Source organism: Thalia democratica, chromosome 9 (genome assembly GCF_965202585.1).
Source record: "Thalia democratica chromosome 9, ktThaDemo2.hap1.1, whole genome shotgun sequence".
NCBI classification, from domain to species: domain Eukaryota; kingdom Metazoa; phylum Chordata; class Thaliacea; order Salpida; family Salpidae; genus Thalia; species Thalia democratica.
Genome location: NC_139173.1, coordinates 4,582,009 through 4,608,225, shown reverse-complemented (window position 1 = coordinate 4,608,225; position 26,217 = coordinate 4,582,009). Strand labels below are relative to the sequence as shown.

Here is a 26,217-nt window from a genome sequence, read left to right as displayed (position 1 = left end):
AAAAAAAAAAAGCACTATTTCGTTTACAGGATGTATTGGTTTTTCAGTCCTGTAAAGCTGAATAATAACTTTGTCTGGATTAAAAAAACTACTTGCTTGGAACACAAAAAAAAGTTTTTCTTAAATACAGATATATTTATAGCTCACAGACACGTTAATCAACTTATTCATAAGTAACAATTATAAAAAATAAAAACAGATCAGTGTTTCACGCTAGTCAAGTATTTCAGGGTTTTGCAAAAAAAAAATTTAAAACTTTGGGATGTTGTTGTTTTTTTCGAAAAATATCAAATTCCATAATGCTTTGCTAACATATTTTTTAAGCAAGAAAATTTTTAACTCAAGTTTTATTGAGCTGGATAGTTGTATTAGGTTGTATATTATAATATTGAAAGTTATGTTTCTGTTGAATTTACATTTTTCCAACTATATATTATTTTGATGACACAAAAAAATTATTTAGTTATTTTTACCCTTGCCATGTCAGTTTATTTAATAACTATGGAATTACATTACACAGACAAATAAAATATTTGTAAAACTACAAAGTATTTCTCATTTTGAACATACATCAACACACCTACAAATAATTTAAAAATTGAAAAAAAAAAAAAAAATCGACTACAGTTCGTATGCAATGGCGGCCCATACGAAAATGGTCGAAAAACGAAACACATTAACAATAGAGAAAATTCGAAATGTCTCCAAGCGAAAACGCTCATCTATAAGGCCCGGATGTAAATTACGGCTAAAGCCAACAAATTATTTTCCTAATTTTTTTTTGAAGAATCTTCCTCAAGTCGTGTAGTCGAACGAGTCTGCGAAAAGAAATAAAAATTAGTAAAGTATTAATTAAAAACAAAAAAAAAATACACACCAAAAAAACATGATATAAACTAAGCTTGTCTGAAAAACTATTTTATCTATTTTACCTTTAAAACTATTTATTATATTTTTCTCGTAATTTGTTATTAATTTTTAAACATATGACCCATAAAGTTTTACCAAAATATTTTGCACTTTGTTTACGTAATTTGGGGGATTTCTTGCTAATGTGCTAAGATATAAGGTAAAACTGGTATGGGTTATATATTCAAAAATTTATAATAAATTACGAAAAAAATATAATTACGTCATAAAAATTAAATATTTAAGTCCGTTAAACATAAAAATTACTATCGAAATATTATATTTTTGCAATAAAATCATGCACCAAAAAAACGAAAATCGTGCAAATTTGGAGTGATTTAGAAAAATTTATTTAGGCATATGTAATAATAATAATAAAAAAATGCCAAAAAAACGTCTTTAAAATCAGTTTAATAAGTGTGTTAAAAAAAAACTACTAATTTTAGAGAAAATAGATGTTAAGTAAAAAAACGATAAATTTCAAAGGGGTCCCAGTACAAAAGTAAAACCCCAATTCGATGGAAATTTTGTGAAAAGCAAAGCAAAAGAACGTTCTTTAGAATAAAAAAAGAATTCTAAGTTATCATTAAAGAAATTGAAAACAATAGGTTTTAAAGTTTGGTTAAAAAAAAACATTACAAAAAAGGCCATTCAAGCCAAGTTCACGCTCGTTTTAAATTAGAACTGTGTTTAAACTTGTGATAAACACATGGTAAACACTTGTATATATTTATAATAATCTCGACTACCTGAAGTTAATTTCACTGTGTTCTGCTGGCTGGCGCGAAAGGACTTCATTCTCGCTAAGTTCTTCACCGTCGCCTCATAGTGGTTTATTATCGGTTTCGGGTAATCTTTACCTGAAAATTTAACATATTTCAATTATTAGTATTTTTGATTTAAAAAACTATAATTTTCATAAAATGACTGTTGTTTCCATTCGTACGAACTTATAATGAAGTATTTAAGAAGATGTTGCTTACTGAAATTCAAAAAAAGAAAAAGAGTTTTAATAAAAAATTATAAAAAAGGAACATTAAACTTTAGTTCTATAAAGTTGATTACCATTAAACTGTTTTTGAACAAAATGGTAATAAAAAGCTATGACAAATACATTTTTTTTGATAAATTATTAAGTTTTGCGGTAGAGAGACCACAAAAACACAGAACTAGATTGTAAATAAAAGTTGGTGATCACAACACGTTTGTTACGTAAAATTTTTTTTTTGCATAGCTAGAAAGTGGAAAAACGATAACAAATTAAAATAAACAAATTCTTGTTTATAACCACTTGATATTTTACGAGTAAATACAAACCTTGGATTGTTTAAAACCTTGAAATAATTAAAAGATATATTTGAAATACTTATTTTAGAATTTGGAATATACTTTTGCAATATTCAAGTTTTTGGCAATGAAGCTTTTTAATAAATTTTCATATTAACAGTAATGAACAAAACTATGGAATTATTGAGTTTGGAATGACTTATATACAAACAGATATACTACATAAGTTTCAATTTATACTACTCAAAACTTTAAAATTATTGTATAATTTTAGCTTATTTCAAGAGAAACAATTAAAGTTCTCTACTTAAATCAAAAAAGTTAAACAAATATTTATTAGTTTACATATTTATAAATAAAACAGTATTTCACTCGTTTGCCTCCTAAAACTAAATTCTTGATCATAAGTTACATCCTCAGTTTAAAGTAAATTTATATTCAATTATAATTGATATTTGAAAACTTACTTTATAAAAAGTTTGAATGTAAAATATTAATGTGGCTACATAAATATATCAAAAACAAATCATCTAAAAATTTCTGTTATATGGCTTCTTTTCTCAGTTCAATTATTACAAAATTCAAGATTTGTTAGCCATTGAAACTTTTATGTAATGTTTCTTTTTAATTCGTAAAATATTTTTATCCTACTCTTTAATTAATAGAGAAAATATTAAAATTCGCTCACAATATATCAATAAAAAAATAATACGCAAACGTAATCCATACTGAAAATATAAAATTAACATCAGTAAAATTAAAAGTAAGAAGAAATTTAGCTTGCTTTTGCATATATAATATCATTTAAAAACAAAAAAACAATTATTTCAAAAAACTAATAAGCACGCGTTTGTACTTATAAATGTAATATAAAAATAATAAAACGTACCAGTCACACAATTTGCTTGTTTTTGTACTTATAAATGTAATATAAAAATAATAAAACGTACCAATCACACAATTTGCTTGTTTTTGTACTTATAAATGTAAAATAATAATTAATGAAACCTACCAATCACACAATTTGCTTGTTTCTGTACTTATAAATGTAATATAAAAATAATTAATAAAACGTACCAATCACACAATTTGCTTGTTTCTGTACTTATAAATGTAATATAAAAATAATTAATAAAACGTACCAATCACACAATTTGCTTGCTTTTGTACTTATAAATGTAATATAAACATAAAACGTACCAATTACACAATTTGCTTGTTTTTGTACTTATAAATGTAATATAAAAATAATAAAACGTACCAATCACACAATTTGCTTGCTTCTGTACTTATAAATGTAATATAAAAATAATAAAACGTACCAATCACACAATTTGCTTGCTTCTGTACTTATAAATGTAATATAAAAATAATAAAACGTACCAATCACACAATTTGCTTGCTTCTGTACTTATAAATGTAATATAAAAATAATAAAACGTACCAATCACACAATTTGCTTGCTTCTGTACTTATAAATGTAATATAAAAATAATAAAACGTACCAATCACACAATTTGCTTGCTTCTGTACTTCCATCGGAGCCTTCCATGGATCGTAAATGTATTTTGTTGGAAATTTTCGAAGTTCTTTAACGTATTTCCTGTTGGAATTAATTAAATGTTTATTTTGTTAAAAACTTGCATGTTATTTCATATGTTTTCTAAAATTCTTAATTTTGATAACCAAAAGTAAACAAAAGATGAAACCATTTTTAAAATTTAAGAAATATAAAAAGACAAAAAAAAAATAGCAAAAAATAAAACATAATGTAAGTGATATAAAACATTATTTTTTTTATAAAATTTATTTGCAAAGAAGAATTGAAAACAATGAATCAAAAGCTAAAAATATAATATTATATACTGTATATAAGCTAAAATAAAAATATAAGCTATTAAAAGATAGATCAAAAGTTATTAAAGATTATTTTGTGAGTTAAGCTTGTTAGAATTAATTAAAAATATAACTTAGAAAATTACTTACTTTATAAATTTTAACTATTCAGAAAAAAGAAAGAAATTCAAAGGGACATGTAAAACTAAAACTTAGAAAACATAAATTTAAAAGGATTTAAAAGTTTTAATCTTACTACTTTGACAAATCACCAACACTTTGATAAAATTAAACAAGTTATGTTTATTCTAAAATGGAAACAAAATAGTTAAAAACTTATAAAACCAAGCTACAACTTGCAAATTTGTAAAAACATTAACAATTACACATATGTGTATGAAACCTATACATATAATCTTCATTTAATACAATTTTCTATAATGTGCTTTAGTCTTGTAGTTTATTTTTATAAAACTTGCAACTCTTCAAAGCATCTTAAGTCGGCTAGAATGCTTACTAAACTATATATACTTAAAACTGGAAATAAATTCAATTTTACCAAGTACTATTAGTGAACTAGCATTTATACGTTCTTTTACTTTATACATTTGCTTATACATTTATTATAAAATATAAACTAAATTTAAATAAAATATAAGTTTAACTAAACTAAGTTTCCAAAAACCTTGAAGACTAGCCTAAGGGAGTTGCAAAAAAATTTAAATATACTTTTTTAAATTAGTTAAGTTATTTCCATTGTTCAAAATAAATTGTAAAAACAACACGAAATTTTTTGATGAAAAATAGTACATCAGGGTTGCCATTAGTTTTTGGCAAGTTTTTTCAAGGTTTAAAAAATTTCTTCCAGGTTTTTGAAAGTACACGTTTTTAGGTCTACTTTCCCGAGTTCCAGGTTTCGTGGCAACCCTGGTACATAAATGTTTTTTTACAATAAATCTAGTGATGATATTTTCTTTATTACTTAGTTTTACTGTTTTAGATTGATTTTAGATTTTATTAATTAAAAAGTACTATTTAAATAAATTATACATTTTATCTATTCATGTTGATATTTAACGTTATACTTAAATGTATGTTTAATTAAAGTGTAATAGAAAAAATAGTGGTAAGTTTCAATAGTAGTTAATCAAATATATTACCCATATAGATAGCAGTATTTAAAACTGTAGCTTTGTATAAATTTAACTATATTTTCAAATATTTAATATCTTTATTTAAGCTATTCTAAGGCTATTTTTTTAATAAGTTTTCTATCATTACTATCAAAATTTTTTATAGTGCTGATTAAATCAACTAATACAAGATATCAATTTAGTTTTTGAACAGTAAGTTGAATAATTTTAGATTTGCACTGTATTAAACTTTTTTTTACATAAAATATTAAACATAAAACCAAGTGATGCAAAAGTATCTTTACTAACTCTATACAAAATTATTTTAGCTATTTTAAATAGTAAAAAAAAATAAAATATTTTTTTATTTTCTGATAAATTTTAGTTCAGTTAGATAACACATTTTTAAAATATTGATTTTATTTAAAGTTCGCAAAACACAAGAATTAATTTTAAATTAAGTTTTTAAGCCTGGCTGTTTTAGCAAATCAAAACATTATCAGTTATGTAAAGTTTACGTTAAATTTATTAAAAAAAATGTTAAATTCGCAAACTCCACAAGTTACGTAACTTTGGCCACTAGTGCCGCTGCGGAGCTCTGATGACAAAATGTTTCAAATGGAAGTTTCAATAGTATTTCTAATTGAACTCTAACCAAACTTTCGTAGTACTATGATGCTGGTGAATTTACTTTTACTTATAATAAATGAAATATACTTTGGTTTTATTCCGGTTAAAAATTGCTAAGATAAAATAATCAATAAAAAATTTTTGATTGGTAAAACAACCTAGTAACTAACTACACAAAAATTCTGAAAACTCAAATTTTTAATAATTGGGTATTATTAATTTCGATAAACAAAAGTTATGTAAGGATTTAAAAATGTACAAAAAACAGCAGCTTTTAAATTTTTAAATAACCCTTTTTTTGAACTGAACTTTATTATTTGAAGAGTACATTATAAAAACCCAATAAATTTTGAAAACTTAGTATAGAACTTTTAATGTTATTTTCATATGTTTTTTAATAATATAATATATTTGTTTTAATATAATTTGTTTTTATATATTTGTAGTAATGAAAAATTAAAAAAAAGTTAAGAAAATGTATTCATAAAAAATAAAGTTTAAAATCTACTTGGTCGACTAAAAACTGTCATCAACAAAAAGACTATATTAGATAAAACAAAAATATTATTTACTAAAGAAGTCAGAAAAAATTGAGTCTACTTTAAAACCAAATAAACGCTTTGTAAATTCAAAAAAACATACTAGAAAATGTGACTAAAAATAAAAATACTATATCATTATAATCTAATATTGAGAATAAAACATATATTTAAAATAAAAAGAATGTAAAACACACATTAAAAATTCTTTGATTTTTATTCTAAGTACGTTGTAGCTTATTTACATAATAAAAATCTTAATTCAAATTATTTTTGTGGAATTTGTATAAAGAAATTTGTAGTACAAGTTTATAACTACGTACATACATGACTTATATTGTTAAAAAAATATATATTACATAACTATATGTTTTTTAAAACAAAGTTTCTTATTTAAAGTATATATAAAACACTATTCGACTGAGCACTGCCAAAAACTAAGTTTTATAACAATTGAAAATAAAAGAAAGTGTGTTTTTTAAAACTTTACAGTGTACATCAATTTTTTGCATTTTTTGAACTAACCTAAGAAAAAATCAAAACTTTTGTACTATAATTAACATAGTTAACTTAGTTAAAAGTTTCTTATGAAAATATATTTGGAAATATTATTTATATGCTAGTATTTAGGTTGCTTAAATATATAATCAAAAAAAAAAAAAGAAAACTTGATTATTTAAAATTTTTAAAACAGTATAGCTTCAAAAGTAAAAAAAACTATTCATTTAAAGTTTTAAACAACTTTATTTTTGTTTTAAAAACTAAGTGTTTAACCAAATAGCTTAGTTTAAGCACTTTAGGATAAACAGATAGTTATAGTCAAGTATTGGTAAAAAATTAAGTTGAAATATAACTGACTTTGCTATTTTTTTTAGTTAATTAAAAAAAAAAGTATATTATTGATACATTTTTTAAACAATAAAAAACTAAAGTTGAAAAAAAGTTATTTCAAAACAAATCTCTAGCGTTTATTACATAGTTATAGAAAAATAAAACGTCTAAAAACTATTTTCGATTTATTCAATACTAAAAAATAACTAAAATAGCTTAAAAAGTTTACGTAATTTTATATCTTATGTAAGCTAAATTGTTATATTATTATCATACTTTTATGGTTAAAAAAAACTATAAAAAATAACTTGGAATAAAAGTTATTGTAGTAACCAATAAAATATTTGTTTATATTATATAATTTCTCAAAAAAACTAAATTAATATTAAGTTTTAATTTATAACGAACAAATAAATTAACCAAAAAATGTTCTTTACAAGGTCAAAAATTATTTCATAACTGTCAACCACTGTAAAGTTAGAAATAATATTTAGAGTTTTTATCTAAAATTAATTAACTCTTACTTGTGTATGAACAATAAATTTAACTCATACGTTCAAAATAAATTCATAAGTTTAAAAGAGCACAAAAAAGACTTAAAAAATTAAACAGACATAAAAAAGTTGTTATTCAAAAAACTCAATATTTTTAATTTATTAATAAAACAAACACAAATACCTGACATATTCACCAGTCGGGTCCAACCTTCTTCCGAACTGCACGGGGTGGAACATCTTGTTGTAGTGGTGGTAGAACGCGGACGCACTCAACCACATCCAGTTTCCCGCGTTCATGCTGTAATCCGCATCCAACAGGTGGCGCTCGAACACCTGTAAATAAACTTAATCGGTGAAGCAGGGATTCATTATTTGTTTTTATTTGGTTTTCTTTACCGCAGTTTACTTTTTTAAATTAAGTTAAATGATTTCAATATTAAAAAAAAAATAAAAAAACTTCATCAATAAATACTTTTAAACTCAAACATGAATGTTTTTAGTTTTCAAAATAATAATTCTACACAACTAAATACAAACATTCCAAGTAATTTCAAGTTAGCTTAAACAAAACTACATACTACTTTTTAAATAGTTTTCAACCAATGAAAACTTTACAATTTAGAAATAATTTTATCTAAATATTATATCAAGACGTAATCTTTCAACATTCACAACAAATGATAAGAAAAAACACAAGAAAAAGATTGAAATTTAAAGTGAGTTTATTAACTGCTTTATATCAGCATTTATTTGACAAAACAACTTTTTTTGGAAATATATCAATCATACACTAATTAAAATTTAAAAGTACTCATAAATATTTAACAATCCAAAAAGTATTGCTTTACTTAGTTTAGATTTTTACCAATAATGTATTAAAAAAAATTAAGTATCAAAAATAATGTACCAAAAAATCATAGAAACTAAATTCTTAAAACACGTAGGTAATCTCTAGTTATAAATAGATTTAGCAGGAAATCGCACAAACAAACCATACATAAGTTATAAAAAAAGCTTTCAGTTCAAGTAGTCGCAGAACACGATAAAAATTTAATTCTCACTCGAGTCTCTATTGTTATAATTTTTAAGCTGTTAGATTTTGCATGTTAACATGTTTTTCATTCAATGTTTTAAAGTTTAACTTTATTGAAATTCATTTTTGTTGACTGTTTTATCTGAGTAGAAGCTTTAAAGTTTAACATTTTCAGAAAAACTTATCTACATGTAAAAACTAACAGCTTAAAAATTATAACAACAGAAACTTAAGTGATAATTAGTTTTATAAGTAATAGTTGCAGGAACTATAGTTGTCATTAATTATATTGATAAAACGCACAAAAAAATTTGAATGAATAAAATACAATGAAGAACCAAAACAAAAAGCTCTAACCTATTATTTTAACAAAATGTGACTCTAATATGTTTTTATGTTCCATATAATTATTTATTATAAAAAACAATATTATGAAGTAAAATTTAATTTATATGACAACATTTATAATATTATAGCAAAACCATTATAAAGCTACGTACAAAAAAAATGTTATTACTAGGACAAAAGAGTAAAAACCTGATTTAAAATGTCTTTATTCATTATAAAAAATAATAGAAGTTAATACCAATTCTTTTTTACTTACATTAAGTTTTATTTTTAATTAACAACTAATACGTTTTATGATTTGAACTTTAAACTTTTTTTTTAAAGTAATCAAGTATAACAATGTTTTCAGTTACCTTACGATTTAATTGCAACATAAAATTTCATTAATTTTAGTACACTTCACAGTTTAGCTTATTGTAATTCAAAAAATATAAACAATATAAATTACCAGCCTGCTGTTTAATTTTCAAATAAAGTAATCAACTCAATTAAAATACAATGAAAAGAAAAGTAATACACCCAACTCGCTGCCTTGAAGGTTTTTAAGTTGTTTGAAAATTTAAAACCTGCTGCCCGGCTTCCCAACTCAGCCACAGGTCGCCCCTCGTGAGGAAACACGCCACCGCGTGGCGGGCCAGATGGTGGATCCACCCCTCGACTTGAAGCTGCCGCATGATGGCGTCGATCCACGGAAACCCTGTCCGGCCCTGTAAACGAATTTAATCGGGCGAAATTGTCATGAATGGTTTGTAAACGGTTTTGACATGTGACGTGGGTTTGTTTAGTATGGTTAACAAAAATTAAAATAATGTGAACATATTTAGAACAAATATATGTTTATGGGTTTTAAAATTAAGGCAAAAAACTCTAAAAAACGTAATATAATTGTAAAATTTGTTGAGCATTGCAAAACATGTTTTTGTACTAGTTAAAGCTTAACTTTCTCTTTTTAAAACAACCTCTTTTACAACAGTTGACAGCAAATCGTTAAACAAGATTACAGAGAAAAACGAACCTCCGTCCACCTTTCAAGGTACTCATCATTCGTGTCCCAGTTAATTTGCAAGCATATCGGGTTGTTTTTCATGGCGGTGAAGTTTGGAGTGTAGGCGGAAACGGTGTAGAAGAAGTCCCGCCACAATATCTGTCCTTGCAGTGATAATGGTGTAAGGCAGTGCTTGCGCGGCTGTGAAAAGTTTGAGTTTTTTATATCTGTCCTTGCGTGGTACTTTTGTTAGAAAGTAAAGAAACTTTACAAGTCTATAAAACCCCTTGATTTGATATTTTGAAACTAATTAGGTGAGATAAAAATACTACAGCTGCAATAAATAGTTTGTGAACAAAATTTATTAAAAAAAGTTTAACTTTATAAGTTTAAAACATTACAACAATTTTTAAATTTATTCAGGAGGACCATCTGTTCCAACCCATGTGACGTCCCAGATTACATTTATACAACTTCAGATACGTTTATCCTTTGTTTATCAGATAGTGTTTATTTAAATTTTTCAATTATCAAATAGTACGGTTCGAGTTTGCACTTTGAACAAAGCCGAGCACATTTAACTAGAAGCACTTAGAGAGACAGCGAACTATACAAGCGTAAACTTAATTTGTATTTAAAAACTATATATATGTATTTAATTAAACTTACTTCGTTGGTCTGGTTGTTCATGGAATGGTAAAATAACCTGGGCGAGAGGCAACCCACGCAAAAATACGGGCTCAACCCCGTTGTGTTGGGGAATAACCTCTTTGAAGAATCGCTCACTAACTGGTTGCCCTCTAGCAGGAACTTGATCTTCTCTTTAAATCTGTAAAAAATATTCATGGTACTTATCTACAAACCAAAGTTGCCATTATTTAAATTTCTGTAAATTCAGCTTATTTAAGAGTATAAGAATTATTTAATGAGTTTCGTTCAGGGTTGCCACTCGTTTTTAGAAAATTTTCTCCAGGTTTTCAAAAATTCTTCCAGGTTTTTAAACAACACGTTTTAGGGTCTATTTTAAGTTAAAAAACTGTGTTAAGTAGTATAACAACATTAAAAAGATATATTAAAGCTGCTTTGTGATGACAAAAAATCTTTATCTCTTATTTTAAAAATTTTTTATTCAACGATTGTTACTTTAGCTGACACTGTTTCTCCTAAAAGGATCTTCAGAGCTTTTTAAGTAACAATAAAACAACACGAAACAAACACATATATAGTAAGATTACAAGCATATCTGCCATGTATCGTTCTGAAGAGTTTCATAAAACACGTGAAAAAACGCGTATAAACACCCGAACGCCGCGAGAGAGGTTAGTGTATGTTTTCGTAAGGTCTAGCGTGTAGGCGTATGCGCTTTTGATTATGTTTGAGACGTATTTTTGAGTCGCTTACTAAGCATTGTTTGTTATTGGGCATTGATTCATATTCTTGCTAATATCACTAATTTTTATTTAGCGAGTCACTTAGTGTCTTTTCTAAGATCATAGATTGTACAATAAATAATGAGTGCTAACTCGTATTTGTTTACTTACTAGAATTTAGTTAAGCTAAACTTATATTTCTAGCAATTAAATATAGGCTAGATTATATTAGGCCTCTTATAGAGTACGTTTAAATGTACTTTCATCAACACGATTAGTAGCACTAATCACTGATTTATGAGTATGAGTGCTAGCAGCAAGAAATCCATACGTTTGTCAGCCTATGACCGCTCGAGGTTAGTCACAATTAAGACGCTGAAAAGGTGTTGGATGCTAGTAACCACAAACAAACAAGTAACTACTTGAGCCGACTAACATATCAGACCAACACAAACTAAAGGTAAAATGCTAGTATTAAGAGCTGAGGGTTTTAAGATCAATTGATGAAAACTTATACGATAGATGTTTTGTGTCAAATTGAAATTTTACTACTTAAAATGTAAAAGAGGTTTTTTAGTGACTTTTTTCAAAATTTGTCAAGTTCTAGTTTTTTTGGCAACCTTGTTTATTAGAATTAATTTTCCAGCTTTTAATCTTAAGATGATTGCATAACCAAAAAAACCAAACTATTATTATCTAACTAAATTATTTTATCTTTGTGATAAAAAAATATACTTATATGAGTTCATATCATGCAGTGTTTTAAAATACTTTTTGGCTACAAAGTATCATTTTACAGTTGTAGAAATTTCAAAGGTTTGCTAACACAGTAAGTCAGAAAAAAACTTCAGTTTATGATAGTTTAATCAACTAGATAGCTAGGTTTAAAGATATGTAAATTGCTTTAAAGTTAAGCCAAACTTATACGAGGCTTCATGTCTTATGTATTGCTTTTTTATACATTACTTTACTTAATATTTTTTTACGTTTTTCCTTGTAGTTTAAAATCTTAACACGAAGATATTGAAATATTTTTAAATTGCCTCGTAAATATGCACACAAGTTTGTTTATATTTATGAGTCACAAAAGGCTTCCGCTACAAGGAAACAAAAACAAATATGTTGTATAGACTCTCTAAAAATCTTAACTTTTATAAAATCAGTCATTAATTCAAAAAACTTACTTTCGGAGAATTATATTTAAAAAAAATATAAATATATATTTCGAACTTTTATTATTTTACAAAAAGAAAGTAAGTCGCACTCATACAAAAATTTTATGAGTTTTTTACAAAAATATACAGATCAGGTTTAACAGTTCAGTCGCATTACTTTTAGTTTGTTGGAGAAATGTAACACTAATATGTACTACGTTGGCTTAAGCAAAATGAAACTAATCAATTTATTTTAGCATTTAAAAAATATTCGTAAGAAAGTTTAACAATAAATATCAACTTAATAATATTTTTTCATTTAATTCAAATACTTAAATTTTGCAGTAATATAAATAAAGAAAAATAAATTAGCAAAAGTAACTAACCTTAACAGCAATAAAAATAAACAATAACTTAGCAAAACTTTCTGATAACTTTCTCCACAACAGGCCACAATTGAGAAATAATAATTAACAAACTTAGCAAGTGCTGCAGACAAACTAAATAATAATAAAACTTACTAAAATAAATAACTAATAATTAACAAACTTTGCTAATGCAGCGGTCTCCCCGCCGGGCCACAACTGCGAACAAACGTCCGTCCTGTTGTACCCGTTTATTTCCTTTTTGAACCAAAAATTGTCCTTGTCGTGGGTCGACGTCGTCGGCGTTTTGCACTTTCTGTAAATTGAAAAATCAAAAGTATTTTAGAGGGTGTCAGAATTAGTATTATGAGACAATGTTCAAATATTTTGGAGTTAATAAGACTAGAAGCCATTCTAATACATTTAATTGATGAAATATTTTGGAAAAGAAAGAATATGAGTCATTTTATTTATTTAGTGAAATAAAAAAATCAAGAGTTGTTGAATTGTTAGATGTTGTTGTTATGCGTTTTGTAAAAAGTAAATTAATCGTATAAAGTTATTCAATTTGATGTTTGATTATTTTTTTACATTTTTATGAACTTATTTACTTATAAACAAAAGTATCAGATTTTCTGTGGTTGGTAAATATAACAATAATGTTATTGGTTTTTTCATTTAATGGAAAAAGAAACTTAAATTTAAAAATATACCGGTTCAACATCACTGGTATTTTATATTTTCCGAAAAATTTCAACTATTTTCTAATATTAAAAACAGTATCATATTGTTTCCTGTAATTTGTGTCTGATAGAATTTAAGAAAAATTGTGATTTCAACAGTTCGAATTTGTTGGTGTTTCGTATAAAAAACAACCAAAAAAATTAAAATTTATTTAACAATTATTTTTTAACAATTTGACAATAAATTTAATTAATTATTGAATCTTTAATTTGAATTTTCTAAAAAAGTTTATCCACTTTTTAAAGTTTTATTTTTTATCTCAACGGTTTTTTATATTTAAGTAAAAACTAAATACTAAACAAATCTTAAGCTTTTGTACATCATTCAAAAATATTTCACTAAAAACACCAGTTGTAGATAGTTTTGATAGAAAACTTAAAAAATCAAATTAAAAATCAAACTGTTCGCATAAATTAAAAAAAAAGATGGCGGAAATATATTTATATAAAATTTTATTCACTTAAATTTAAGTAAAAAATTTATTGTCAATTTTAAAATTGCAACATATTTTAAAAATTGATTTAAGTTAAAGGAAAACAGTTGTTTCACTCTGCGCTTAAAAATGCATCCATTTCATATAAATAAACTCATTTTGAAAAATAAAAACAAAATGTTTTGAGAAAACAATAAGTTATCTATTAAAAAAATTCATTGCTAAAAAATTATTATTTAGGTGCATAATTTGCTAAACTATAAACTTTGAAAAACTCAAAATATCATTTTTATTTACTTAATATTTCTAATACAAATAATTTTGTAGAATTTTTTGATAAATAAAAAAACTTTTTTATTTAAAACGATTTTGATAAAGACAAAAAAATCACGAAGAACAACACACAACCAAGGGAAGATTTGAGATACTTAAAACTATAATATTCTTACTTAATATTTCTAGTATAAACTCGTTTTTTATACAAAAATAAAAACGTAAGTATAAATATTTTTAGCAAAACTAAAAAGTAATCTAAAAATTTTATTGATAGTTGGAAATTTTTCTTTTTAATTAATAAGACGTAAAAAATATGTAATTACAAAACAATATTTAAACATAAAACAAGAAAATACATAAGTAGCAAGCAGAGTTTTAATAAAAGTTTTGATTTTAAAATAAAAACGTAATTGTACTGTTTTTTGAGTTTATACCAGTTACTTATAATTGTTAATGTAAATAAGTTATGATATTGTAATTTATTCTTTCAAGAATTTATTTTACAAACTAAGTTTCGGTCAAAGACCTCGTCAGTGCTTAAAAAAATTTAAAAAGATATGTAACAGTCGTGGAAAATAGCACTTAAACAGTTAAATTTTAATACTAAGATTGAATTTAAGGCAAAGTTTAACTTTTAGTTACGTTATAAAATAGATATAACAACAATAATAATAATAATAATAATAAAAGCTGTATGTAGCTTTATTTTTTCTTCTAGTAAAGTTATGATATTGTAATTCACCACGTTGTAATTAAAACTTTATTACAAACCAAACAAAATATACATGACAAATTACTTGATGCTACAAAAAAATTTCTACATTACCTTAAAGAAGCTTTTTTTTTAAAGTATACATATCAGCGTCATAAACTAATTATCTAATATAATATCAGCGAAGTAAGTAAATAACTGTTATATAAGTGAAATAACTTTAATAATTACTTGTGATTTGGAAATTCCCTATAAATTTCAAACTTAGCTTAAACATTGACAAACAACGTAGAATAGCAGGTAAATTAAGCTTCTTATAAAGGTTTAATATTTTCTTAAACATCAAAATAATTTATTCGTTACAAAATTTATTTTTGTCTATTAAGTAAAAGTTGTAGTTTTTATTGTAATATATATAATGAATAACCACTTGTCTGTTCATATATTTAAAAATATTTTTAAACTTTTAATAAAAAAAACTCTATTTTAATCTCAAATAAGTTAAAAAATATTTTTTTATATTAAATATGTTTTTTGCAAACACAATTTGACGATTTTATTACTAAATATTTGATTCAAATTAAACACAAAATCGAATCTAATTAATATTACTTATTTTAAATATAGTATTAACACCTACTCAAAATAAAAATGTGTACGTCATACCACTTAAACGTGTCGTTTAAACTTGGAATTACATAACAACTTTTTTATAAATTAATATTCAAAGTTATTGAAACCAAAAACTCTAACAAAGTGTATGTTGCTTCTATTTCAATAAATAACATACAAAACTGAATTTATTATTTTATATTTTATAATCCCAAAGAGGACTGTTTCAATTAGTTTTAAAGGTTCAAATATATTTGAATATATTACCCCAACGCACCATTAAGAAACCTAACAAAAAGTAAAAAACATCACTAACTTAAAATCATCTTTTTTAAAAGTACTCACATTGTAGCTATATACTAAACAGTAAAACTGCTTAAAACACAGTTTAACATTCTATCATGAAACAAACTAGCTTAAAGCCTTCTTATGTTAATATTCTACTTAGTTTACTTATCACTTAAATATTACAACTACTTAAAATAAATAGATATATTTAATTATTGCATTATTAAAAAAACCAACTTTAAATATTTGGTGATGATAATAAAAATCCCAAGCTTTAAGTCATATGTGTAAACATTATTAACTCACAGTATGATTATATATCAATTATAGTAATCACTTTTAAAATATTTATTATCAAAATCTAACTTGAAATCATCAGAGGTGATGGTCCGCACTGTGACGGGCGGGTCCTTCAGTTTGGCGCATATCGACAGAAACGAACGGTAGGTCAGTGGGGGTTTCCCGTCGTTGGCTTTCCATATCCTGGCGAAATTAAATAATTGTTTACACCACTGCCTTATGGTTACATGACAATTCAAATTCTAAAAAAAAAAAAGAGCCACAACTTGAAAAGTACTATGTATTTGAAAAAAGTAGAAAATATGTATGTTGGTCTTTTTAATATTTACAAGCCCTTTTTTTATTTAGTAAAAATCAAATACTTCTTAAGATATTTAAAAAAATGTTAGAAAAATATACTATAAAACTTATAATAGCCATATCAAAAAAAAAATTATTGTTTTACAAAAACAAAAAATGGTTTGTAGATATCAATAAGACCTACATACATATTTTTTACTTTTTCCAAATACATACTACTTTTTAAGTTGTGGACCTTTAATATTTTTTTTTAGAATTTGAATTGTTGGAATTTGAATTGTTGTGCACCCCTACCTTATACGGGGCTAGACAAAAATCTTTTAAAACATGAAGAAAATTTTCACACAAACAATAAAAGAACGACAAGTATTTCACTTTTTACACTTTTAAATGAAAGTAAAAGTTATATTAAACATTGTGTCTGAAAAAAACTGTAGAAAAACAAAAAGTTTTTTTTTGTATGCTCCAAAGTTTATTGCACTTTAAAGTAAACCAACAAACTACAATTTACAAAAAATAAGTCACAAGCAACTTACTCGTCAATGTCGTACAGAGTGTGGCCGACCTTTGAAACAACTTTCACGTTTATGCTGGACATCATTTCAATTACGGTGCGGTCCCTGTCTCTGTAGTAGACCTCCGTGTCCACTATGTAGGTGAGCTGTTAATTAAGCATTAAATTATATTTATATATTTGTATATATTTTCAAATTAAACCAATTAAGTTTCTGTATATAAAATGATATAAATATTACTTTGTAAGTATAACTCTCTAATTGAGCTGTTGGTTAAGTATTTAATTTAAAAAAATTGTTATTATTAAACCAATCAAGTTTGTGTATATAAAAGTGATTTTAAATGTAAGCTGATGATTGAGTAGATAGCAAAATTGATTTTGTGAGTAAATCATTTTAATTTGTTAGTATAAGTTTGTTTGTATGAAAGGTGAAACTAAAACAAAACTTACTTTCCAAGTGAGCTTTTCATGTTTGTTTTGAAATGATCATTCTTATGTAAGAGTTTTAAAAAGTCATGACTAATTAATATTTTTCTAAACATGTAAACAGTGCTTAATGTCATATAAATGCTTTAATTAAATCTTGGGTTAATAAAAATTTAAGCAATTACACTGTGTGATTGGTATTTATTGTATAATTTTAATTTATTTAAACTTTTACTGAATTATTTTTACCATGAACTCCGTATTGCATATTCATTAGTCATACTAAAAATATTTTGGATTGTAAGTTTGAACTGAGGTTGAAAAAAAAGTTCAGTTTATACAACAAATGTTTAAGCATGCACAATTATCATATTTAGATTAGTTTTAGGATAATTCAAACCATTTAGTAAATAAATTTTTGTTTGCCATAATATTAGAACATAAGTTTTTACTAATAAAAAACTTGTAGAATATGCAGATTTTTACCATTAAATGATTGTATACATCATAACTAACAAACTAGGTTCATTAATAATAAGTAAATTTTATTTGTTTAATAATAATTTTAACTTGTTATTTTAATTTTATAACTTTATGAGTGACTAACTTGAGTTACACCCCATTCTTTTACTTTGTCTTTTAGAATTGTTGCTGCATCTCCTTTTATTATATACAGTTCTGAACCAACCTTGAAATTTTTGATAAAAGTATAAAAAAAGTATCAATATAATGGAACATTTTTTTTAATACTTGAACAATTAAAATTTACTAAATTCAAAAATAAATATTTTGTGTTATTTATTTCTTGCTAGATAATTGTTGACTATGTAACAATGGTTTAATTTTTTATAAGCCAACTTTATAACTATAAAAAAAAAATTTGAAATTTAAAAAAGGCCTTCTATTATATGTACTAAAAAAAAGCTATTCAATTTTATAAAAGTTGAAATTAAAAAAAATAATAATAACATATATAATTCCTGTTTTTTGAATTCTTAAAACAACTTCCTGAATATTTTTTATACGTTTCAAAAATTTGTTATTGTTATTAAAGCCAAATTAAAATTAAAAAATTACTTGTTATATAAACTTTAACAACTTTTAAGATTTTTATATACAAGATCTTCATTGGTATTTATAAAGTTCCAGTAACCTTTTGTAAGTTTTTTTGAAGATCCTTTAGGCATCTGAACAAAAACAGTAAACGGTTTTGTCCCAAATTTTCATTTAAATTTATAAATCTATCATCCCAAATGAACAAAGGATATAGTTTCTGAAAAATAAGTTTAAGTTATAAAGTTGAACAAACTGTTGTATACTGTTATTTACTATATCATTATTAGACCAAACAATAAACGTTCAACCATTATTTTACAACAGGTACTTATTTTCTTGATTAACAATTAGTACAGTAAAAATAGAACAAGTATAAGAATATCATATCTATATACTTTGTTAATAAAAGAGTTTATTGGAGTCTAAAAATATTAAAATATTTAATTTTTACTTAGTACTTTATAAAAGTTTACACTTAAGCTTTAAAACTTGACATAAAAATAAAAATTTTATAGTTCTTAGTGTTTCAATTAAACTTGTTTTATATTGAAATTTTGTAAAACAACCATTAATACTTAAATTACTTCAATTAAATTTAAATTAGTCAAATGAAAAATTTAGAAATAAAAACTAATTTAAACATATATACTCTAAACCAGGGATAAAAATAAAGTAACTGTTTTCCATGCAAAATTTTTGGAAATAAAAATCAATAAATTGTGTAATACATGTGATCTTATGCAACCAATTTTAAAATGAATCAAAAATTAGCTTTATGGCTTTATATAACATTTTTCTTTTGTATAAAATTAAAAACTTATTGATGTAATATATTTTTGTATACTTTTTATTATACTATAAAATAATAATTTTAATATTGTTTTGATATTTGTACTGCACAAGCACACCATTGTACTAACTGTAACATTTGTAAAAAAACTAATTGTTATTAAAACATTTTAAAACAGCCTTTTCCAAGTTAAAAACAAACAAAATTAAACATTAAACTAAAACTATTTATTTTTTAGTTTCAAGTTATTAATTAATTTTAAATTATATAACATAAGTGTTAAAGTTTAAAACCAAAAACTATTTTATTTACCAACACTTTTAATAAAGCTAAATTTTAATGTAATATTCTTAACTTGAGTACTTTACCATTATAACTTTATTTTTCTCAATAGCTAATGAAGACTTCAACTTTTTTGTTTACAGAAATGTTCACTAGCTTTTAAAAAAGTTAAAAGATTAAATTACTTATTTTTTACATAGTATACCAAAAATACTAACTTCATTTAACTATTATGTATATTCAGTTTAATAAAAAGTTTTTTTTAAGTTAAAAAAAAACTTTTATACAGATTTTCTATAAAATTTAAAAAATCATTCAATATCTATCTGTTCAAGAATTTTGAAGCTATAAAGTTTAAGAATTAGTTTTTAAACAATCAAAAATAAACTTTTGAAGTAGTAGAACTAAAATTCAAATATTATATCAAAACCATCAATTTTTTTTTACTTAAAAAATCTTTTAAACAATCAAATGCTTGAAAACTTATTAAGAATAAATAATCAGAAGAAAAGGTGAAATTCTTAATAAACTGTTATCTTTCTTAGTCTGAAAATCCTTTAAGGAGCTCACTTAACTCCTGAATTTAATTTCATACAGATTTTGACTTTAAAAAAGTTATATGTTGCAAAAACCATCTAACAATTCAAATTAAAACTACAAACAAAGATCAACTTGTAAATAGTAATGTAGATATTGTACAATTGCCAATGTTTTTAGAAATTTCATTTAGGTTATTTAAAATATTTTAGTAAAAATTTTTTAATAGAAAATTAAAACAAGATAAGAAAATATTTAAACAGTATAAAAATATTAAAAATATACAGTATTTCTACTTTAAATATGATTAATTTTTAAGTACTGTATAAAATTCTGTTTTATAACTATTTTTTCTTATCTTTTATAAATTTGATTACTTGAGTAGAAAATTTGTTTAAAATTATATAGTCCATAGACAATTAAATATATAAAAAAAGTTTTAAAAGAATAATTTATTGAAAACCAAAAGCTTAAAATAACAAAAAGGGAATATTACATTTTACAAAAGTAATAGTTAGGAATCCGTTGAAGTTGAGAATTTAATGGTTATGGAATAAAGCAATATTTAAAACATACTCTTCAGTGATTACAAAAATAAAATACAAATAATTTCAAAAGTCAAACCATAGTAAAATAACTTTGTCAATGAAAATATTTTGCTTTAAAAACATTTTTTACTTTTGACTTTAATAATTTTACTACTAATTTTACTGTTTAACTGAAAATTCTGCAAAGGAAGAGTTTAAGACTTTTTATTTTTTATTCTAAAAAACATCAGTCATACTCTTTTCTCAACTACAATAAATCCTTTGAAGGCCAATCAAATAAGTTACATCATTTATAGTTTTACTTGCAGTTTAAAAATTAACATTTAAGTGACCAAAAAAAAACTATCTATTTTAACCAAAAAATCCCTTGATAACATGTCATTTAGAAAATACTCACAAAGTTAAAATCTCAGCACTAAAAACCATAAAGTGTAGAAAAGTCTTAAAGCTCGAATCACCAAGCAAGTATCTGCAAATGCTGCTACAACAAAAGATACATCAACAATTCAATCACATGATCACTTATGTCATTTACCACAAAAAATAATTCATGTATAAGGTAAAAAGTAGTAATATAATGGTTTAAAAATGTTTAAATTGTTTTTAAGAGATATTAATCATGTAACTTTAGAAATAAATTTTTTAATTGTTTTAAAAAAAACTATGAGACAGTTTCTGTTTGATATTGGAAGAAGGCAGTTTATCAATATATATCTTTGATGAGATCAGATTTTTATCTTATTTAATATGACAGTATGTTCTTTTTAAGCACTTGCATGTTTTTAGTAACATGCAGATTTAGAAAATATGCTATATCTTAAAATATACTTTGTTTTTAGTAATTAGTTTCAAACATAATTATATTAACCAGATTATAGCTTTTGTTGTAGTAGTTTTTTTATTTCAGAAATGAACTGAACCATGACAGCTAAAATTGCTTTTTCTGATTTGGGAATTACCAAATGTTATTGTAAATAAAATTGGACTTTTATAAATTGGAAATGGTCTCACACCCAACACGATGTACGAGCATAAAGTTAATTTTATAGGCAAATTTATTAATTTTTCAAAAAACATAAAACTTTAATGTAAATTATTTTCCTTATCTTAAAAGCTATCTAAAATTTTATTTTTATTTTAGAGAACGCACCTTTGTCTTTAATTTACAAAAAAAAATGTTTGGTTTGGGGTTGGAATTATTTCATGGGGTCCCTCCAAAAAAAAAGTTTTTTTTTGTTTTTTTTCATCATATGGTATTAAAACCAAAAATAAATATTTTTTTTTAATATTTTATTTTCTTTTTCCCTTAGTTTGCATGTTATTTAAACTCTTAAATGTTTATTTTATAAATAATGTTAATATCTTTTACGATTTGGCCCCAAATCAAAATGTAGTATACTACACTATCATTTGCCTTGGCCATTTCCTAGATAAAAAGTTGATAAAAGGAAAAAAATAATTAATAAGAATGTGAATCACAACAAATTTTATTAAATTATTTTATTATAATTGAACTTGATGTAATTCACATTCTTATTAACTTTTTTTTTCCTTTTATCATTTTTTTATCTAGGAAATGGCCAAGGCTAATGATAGTGTAATATACTACATTTTGATTTGGGGCCAAATCGTAAAAGATATTAACATTATTTATAAAATAAACATTTAAGAGTTTAAATAACATGCAAACTAAGGGAAAAAGAAAAGAAAATATAACAAAAAATATTTAATTTTTGGTTTTAATACCATATGATGAAAAAAAAACAAAAAAAAACCTTTATTTTTGGAGGGACCCCATGAAATAATTCCAACCCCAAACCAAATATATTTTTTTTGTAAATTAAAGACAAAGGTGCGTTCTCTAAAATAAAAAAAAAATTTTAGATAGCTTTTAAGATAAGGAAAATAATTCACATTAAAGTTTTATGTTTTTTGAAAAACTAATAAATTTGCCTCTAAAATTAACTTTATGCTCGTACACGATGTTAATACGAAATTTTAGGATTTAGTTTTTGCTTTAAACAAAAACAGTACATTTTAGGTTTTTAATGCAAGATTTTAAGTTATAGTATTGAATATCTTAAACAAATAAAAACGTTATATAAATCAAAAAAGATAACTCAAAATGAGCAAAATCTAAACGAATCGTTTTAAAAATGCTTGAGAAACATGTATCTTGAAAAAAAGCAGAACTTGATTTTGAAGAAGACAACTGATGTACAACAGATTTAAAAATAATTAACTAAATAAAAAAGGATTCAAAACAAACCTTTGAAGTTGAAACAGCGTGCAATAGAGCTGGGTTGTCATGGAGACGCAGACCTTTTTTGAACCAATGAATGGTTACATGTTCGTTTTCCACCATAATATTACTTCATTAATAAGTTGCTGTCAAACAGAAAAAAGTGTAAGCACTAAATTGTTGTTGTTTAATGCACTTAAATGCATTTAAAATGTTGGATAAACACAACGAATTTTAGAATAAAGTTACTTTAATAGTAAGTTGCTGATAAAAAAAAATAATTTTAGTATTAGACTACTGGATTAAGAATTTAAATGTTGTATGAATACAAAAACTTTTATGACAGTGTTACTTTATTAAAAAGCTGTTGGTACATAAACAAGTGTTAAATTGTGATTTTAATTTAGTGCACTTTAAATGCTATAAAAGTTCAGTAATTTTTATTATGTATTTTATATAATAAATATCTATAAAATACAAAGAATTTTAGTATTAAGTTATGTTAAATTATGTTGGATTAATACACTTTATATAATGAATGCATAACACAAGTTTTATAATGATACAAATTAGTTGGTAAGTAGCTGTTAAAATGTTGAAAATTAGAAAATGCAAATGATAAAACCGTGGTAAATCAATAAATAAATAAAATTTAATTATGTCAACTAGCCATTGAAAATTTATTGCACTGTAAATATTAAACTCAGGAATTTGTTACCAATTAAGAAAAAAGTTTCACTTGTGTAGACAACATTTAAACTTTTTAAATGTTATATTTTTGTAGCTTTTTTTTCTTAAAAAAAAATTATGAAAATATAAGAAAAACATTGAAAAATTCAAAATCATAAAGAAAGGATAAAAAAGTTTTAATTTTTTTGGATATTTTTGAAAAAACTACTGCTTTAAGTATTAACAAATTAAAAACAGTTATTCTTAATTAGATGATAACTGTAGAGTAATTAAAAAACAGTAAAAAACTTTGTTCATTATTCTACATAAATGTTGGGCAATTGAAAAAAATTAGAAAAACTTAAAGTAACTGTAGTTTAAAATAATTTGCAGTAAATTAAAAACCGATTCAAGTATGTGTAAGAACTAGTTTTATAAATTTTAATGAATATAAATCTTATTTAAAACTATTTCAACTTTTTTTTTTATATAGATTTGAACAAAAAGCTAGTAACTTAAACTTAAAACCTGAATTATATTATACTATATAAATGTAAAAAAAATCAAAACTGAAAAACATTAGAAAAAGTAGTAAAAACAATGTATATTAAGCTATTGACAATGCATTACAGTTTTTAGCAATACACAACAAAAAAAAACGAGTTTTATACTTAATTAAAATTTTAACAAAAATGTTATGTAACATGAAACCAAATTTGAGCAAAATAAATTTTTCAATCAGATTGCAACACAAGCGCAACAAGCGCGCTCTAACTGCAGTTGAGTACGAGAGAGAAAAGTTCTCTCGTTTTCACTGAGAAGTCATTCAAGTGTGACGGCTTGAAGTGAAACTGCTTCATGACATGAACCGAGTTTCAAACAAACTATAACTCAACAACAGTGAGAATATTAGCAATAAACGTTTTTAACCTTTATCATATATTAAATCTATATTGTTTAACCGTTATCAAACAATTTTTATAAGTTTTATTTTAAAATAAAAGCTAAAAATATCAAAACTTAAGATTAGAACTGTAATACCAGATTTAACCTGATCAAAAATTAGTTTTAAATAAATGCATTTGCTGGTTTGCTATATCTAACTCTGTAAATAATCTGTTTAAAATTAAAAAAACGTAATGCAAGGTCAAAAAATTATCTATTTTTATTTTAAATAATTGCTCTAGTCTAGAATAATTATTAGAATTTGTTTGTTTATTTTCACATATTTTTATTTTTAAGTACATCAGTAGTGAAAAAGTTAGTATATTGAATTATGCATTTTATTTCTAGTTTTACTTTAAAAAATAAAAAAACTTTTTTTAACTATTATTTACTTAAAAGTTTTTTGTAAGATTTGAAACTATGCAAATTATGTATGGTCAACAAAATAAAACTCAAGTACAAAACTAATAAATGTCAGCAAGTTAAAATTGTAAAGTAATGAGAATTGAAACCAAAGAATTTACTATAGCCGGCACTATACTGCGCGTAACTTTTATTTGCTCACAAAATGTTCTTTCTTGCTTTTTGATAAAAATAATTGTTTAGATTATAAAAAGGTTTTATAGGTATTGAAACTTTTAGAAATTTAAAAAAATATGTGTATGAACTAAAAACTTTATTTTTATTTTTTGTAAAAATTTTTTGAGCCCTTTTAGAACTGTAACTATTAATATTTTAAAGTAATTTAAAAAAAAATGGGTTGGTTATACTGTTTACTTTTTATTTTTTTGATTCCTTTTAGTTCTGTTTATTAATATTTTTCAATAATAAAAAATAAATTGTGCAGTATGAAAATATTTGTTTATTAATATTATGTACTCAATTTAACTGTTTTAGTTTTCATATATTTCTGTTTGAAAAACAAAAATTTAAGCAGTGAATTTGCTGATTTTTAAGTTCCATGTATTCTACAAATTAAATAAAGTACAAATTCTTGGTAGCTAAATGTATGCAAAATTTAAAATCAAAAATAAAATCTATAAAACAAAAGTTTAAAACTCAGATTTAATATTTCAAATAATGTACAGTTTAGCAGTAAATCCAAGCTAAAATAAAAGCATTTTTTAAGTTAGGTATTTCTACTGTTGTGATTTATCTTAAAAAATCGCAATGTAATTAAGAACTGCTTTTTTTGAACGTTTAATTAATAATTTAAAAGCCGGCAGTTACTAAAAATTTGAATAACGGTTAGTAAAACAGTAATTAATCATGTTAATAGTGTTAAATATAAAGTATTTAGACGAATTTTTTAACAATAAGAAACAAAACAAGCTCAAAATTTAACATTTTTCTTGATAGACTTATTTTTAGTGCAATATTTATATCTAGTTCATTTTGAAAAATACTTTGGTAAAAAGTTGTTTTTGAGAATTTTTTTTTACATTTTTCTTTGTAAAACATAGAGTTCGATATTCTATCATAAACAATAAATTGTTTTGTTATCAAAAAAAATATTTCAACACAATGGTTTACCATTTTTTAGATAAAATAAATACTTACTTGAAAACTGTTGACTTAACTTTATACCACGGTTTTTAAACTTCGAAATGTTATTTATACTCT

At 23.8% G+C, this 26,217-nt stretch overlaps 1 protein-coding gene across 1 annotated transcript; it reads right to left on the bottom strand.

Moving 5' to 3' along the window:
- LOC145843787 (cryptochrome-1-like) lies at positions 1–26,217 on the bottom strand. Its single transcript, XM_082951014.1, has 14 exons — positions 26,155–26,217; positions 23,008–23,126; positions 18,679–18,798; positions 18,133–18,213; positions 17,119–17,243; positions 16,349–16,465; positions 13,102–13,233; positions 10,698–10,857; positions 10,059–10,229; positions 9,610–9,750; positions 7,844–7,995; positions 3,702–3,799; positions 1,659–1,769; positions 1–818 (listed from the first exon to the last, which is right to left on the bottom strand). The coding sequence occupies exons 2-14, from the start codon at positions 23,101–23,103 to the stop codon at positions 796–798; spliced, it is 1,527 nt and encodes a 508-aa protein (XP_082807140.1). The 5' UTR covers positions 23,104–23,126; positions 26,155–26,217; the 3' UTR covers positions 1–795.

Bases quoted from the DNA above. Each gene is read 5' to 3' on its own strand.
- LOC145843787 (XM_082951014.1), bottom strand. From the start codon at position 23,103: ATGGTGGAAAACGAACATGTAACCATTCATTGGTTCAAAAAAGGTCTG. The intron at 18,799-23,007 runs GTTTGTTTTGAA...CTTATTTTTCAG, and splicing joins ACGCTGTTTCAACTTCAAAG to AAACTATATCCTTTGTTCAT. The intron at 13,234-16,348 runs GTTAGATTTTGA...TTCAATTTACAG, and splicing joins ATCACCTCTGATGATTTCAA to AAAGTGCAAAACGCCGACGA.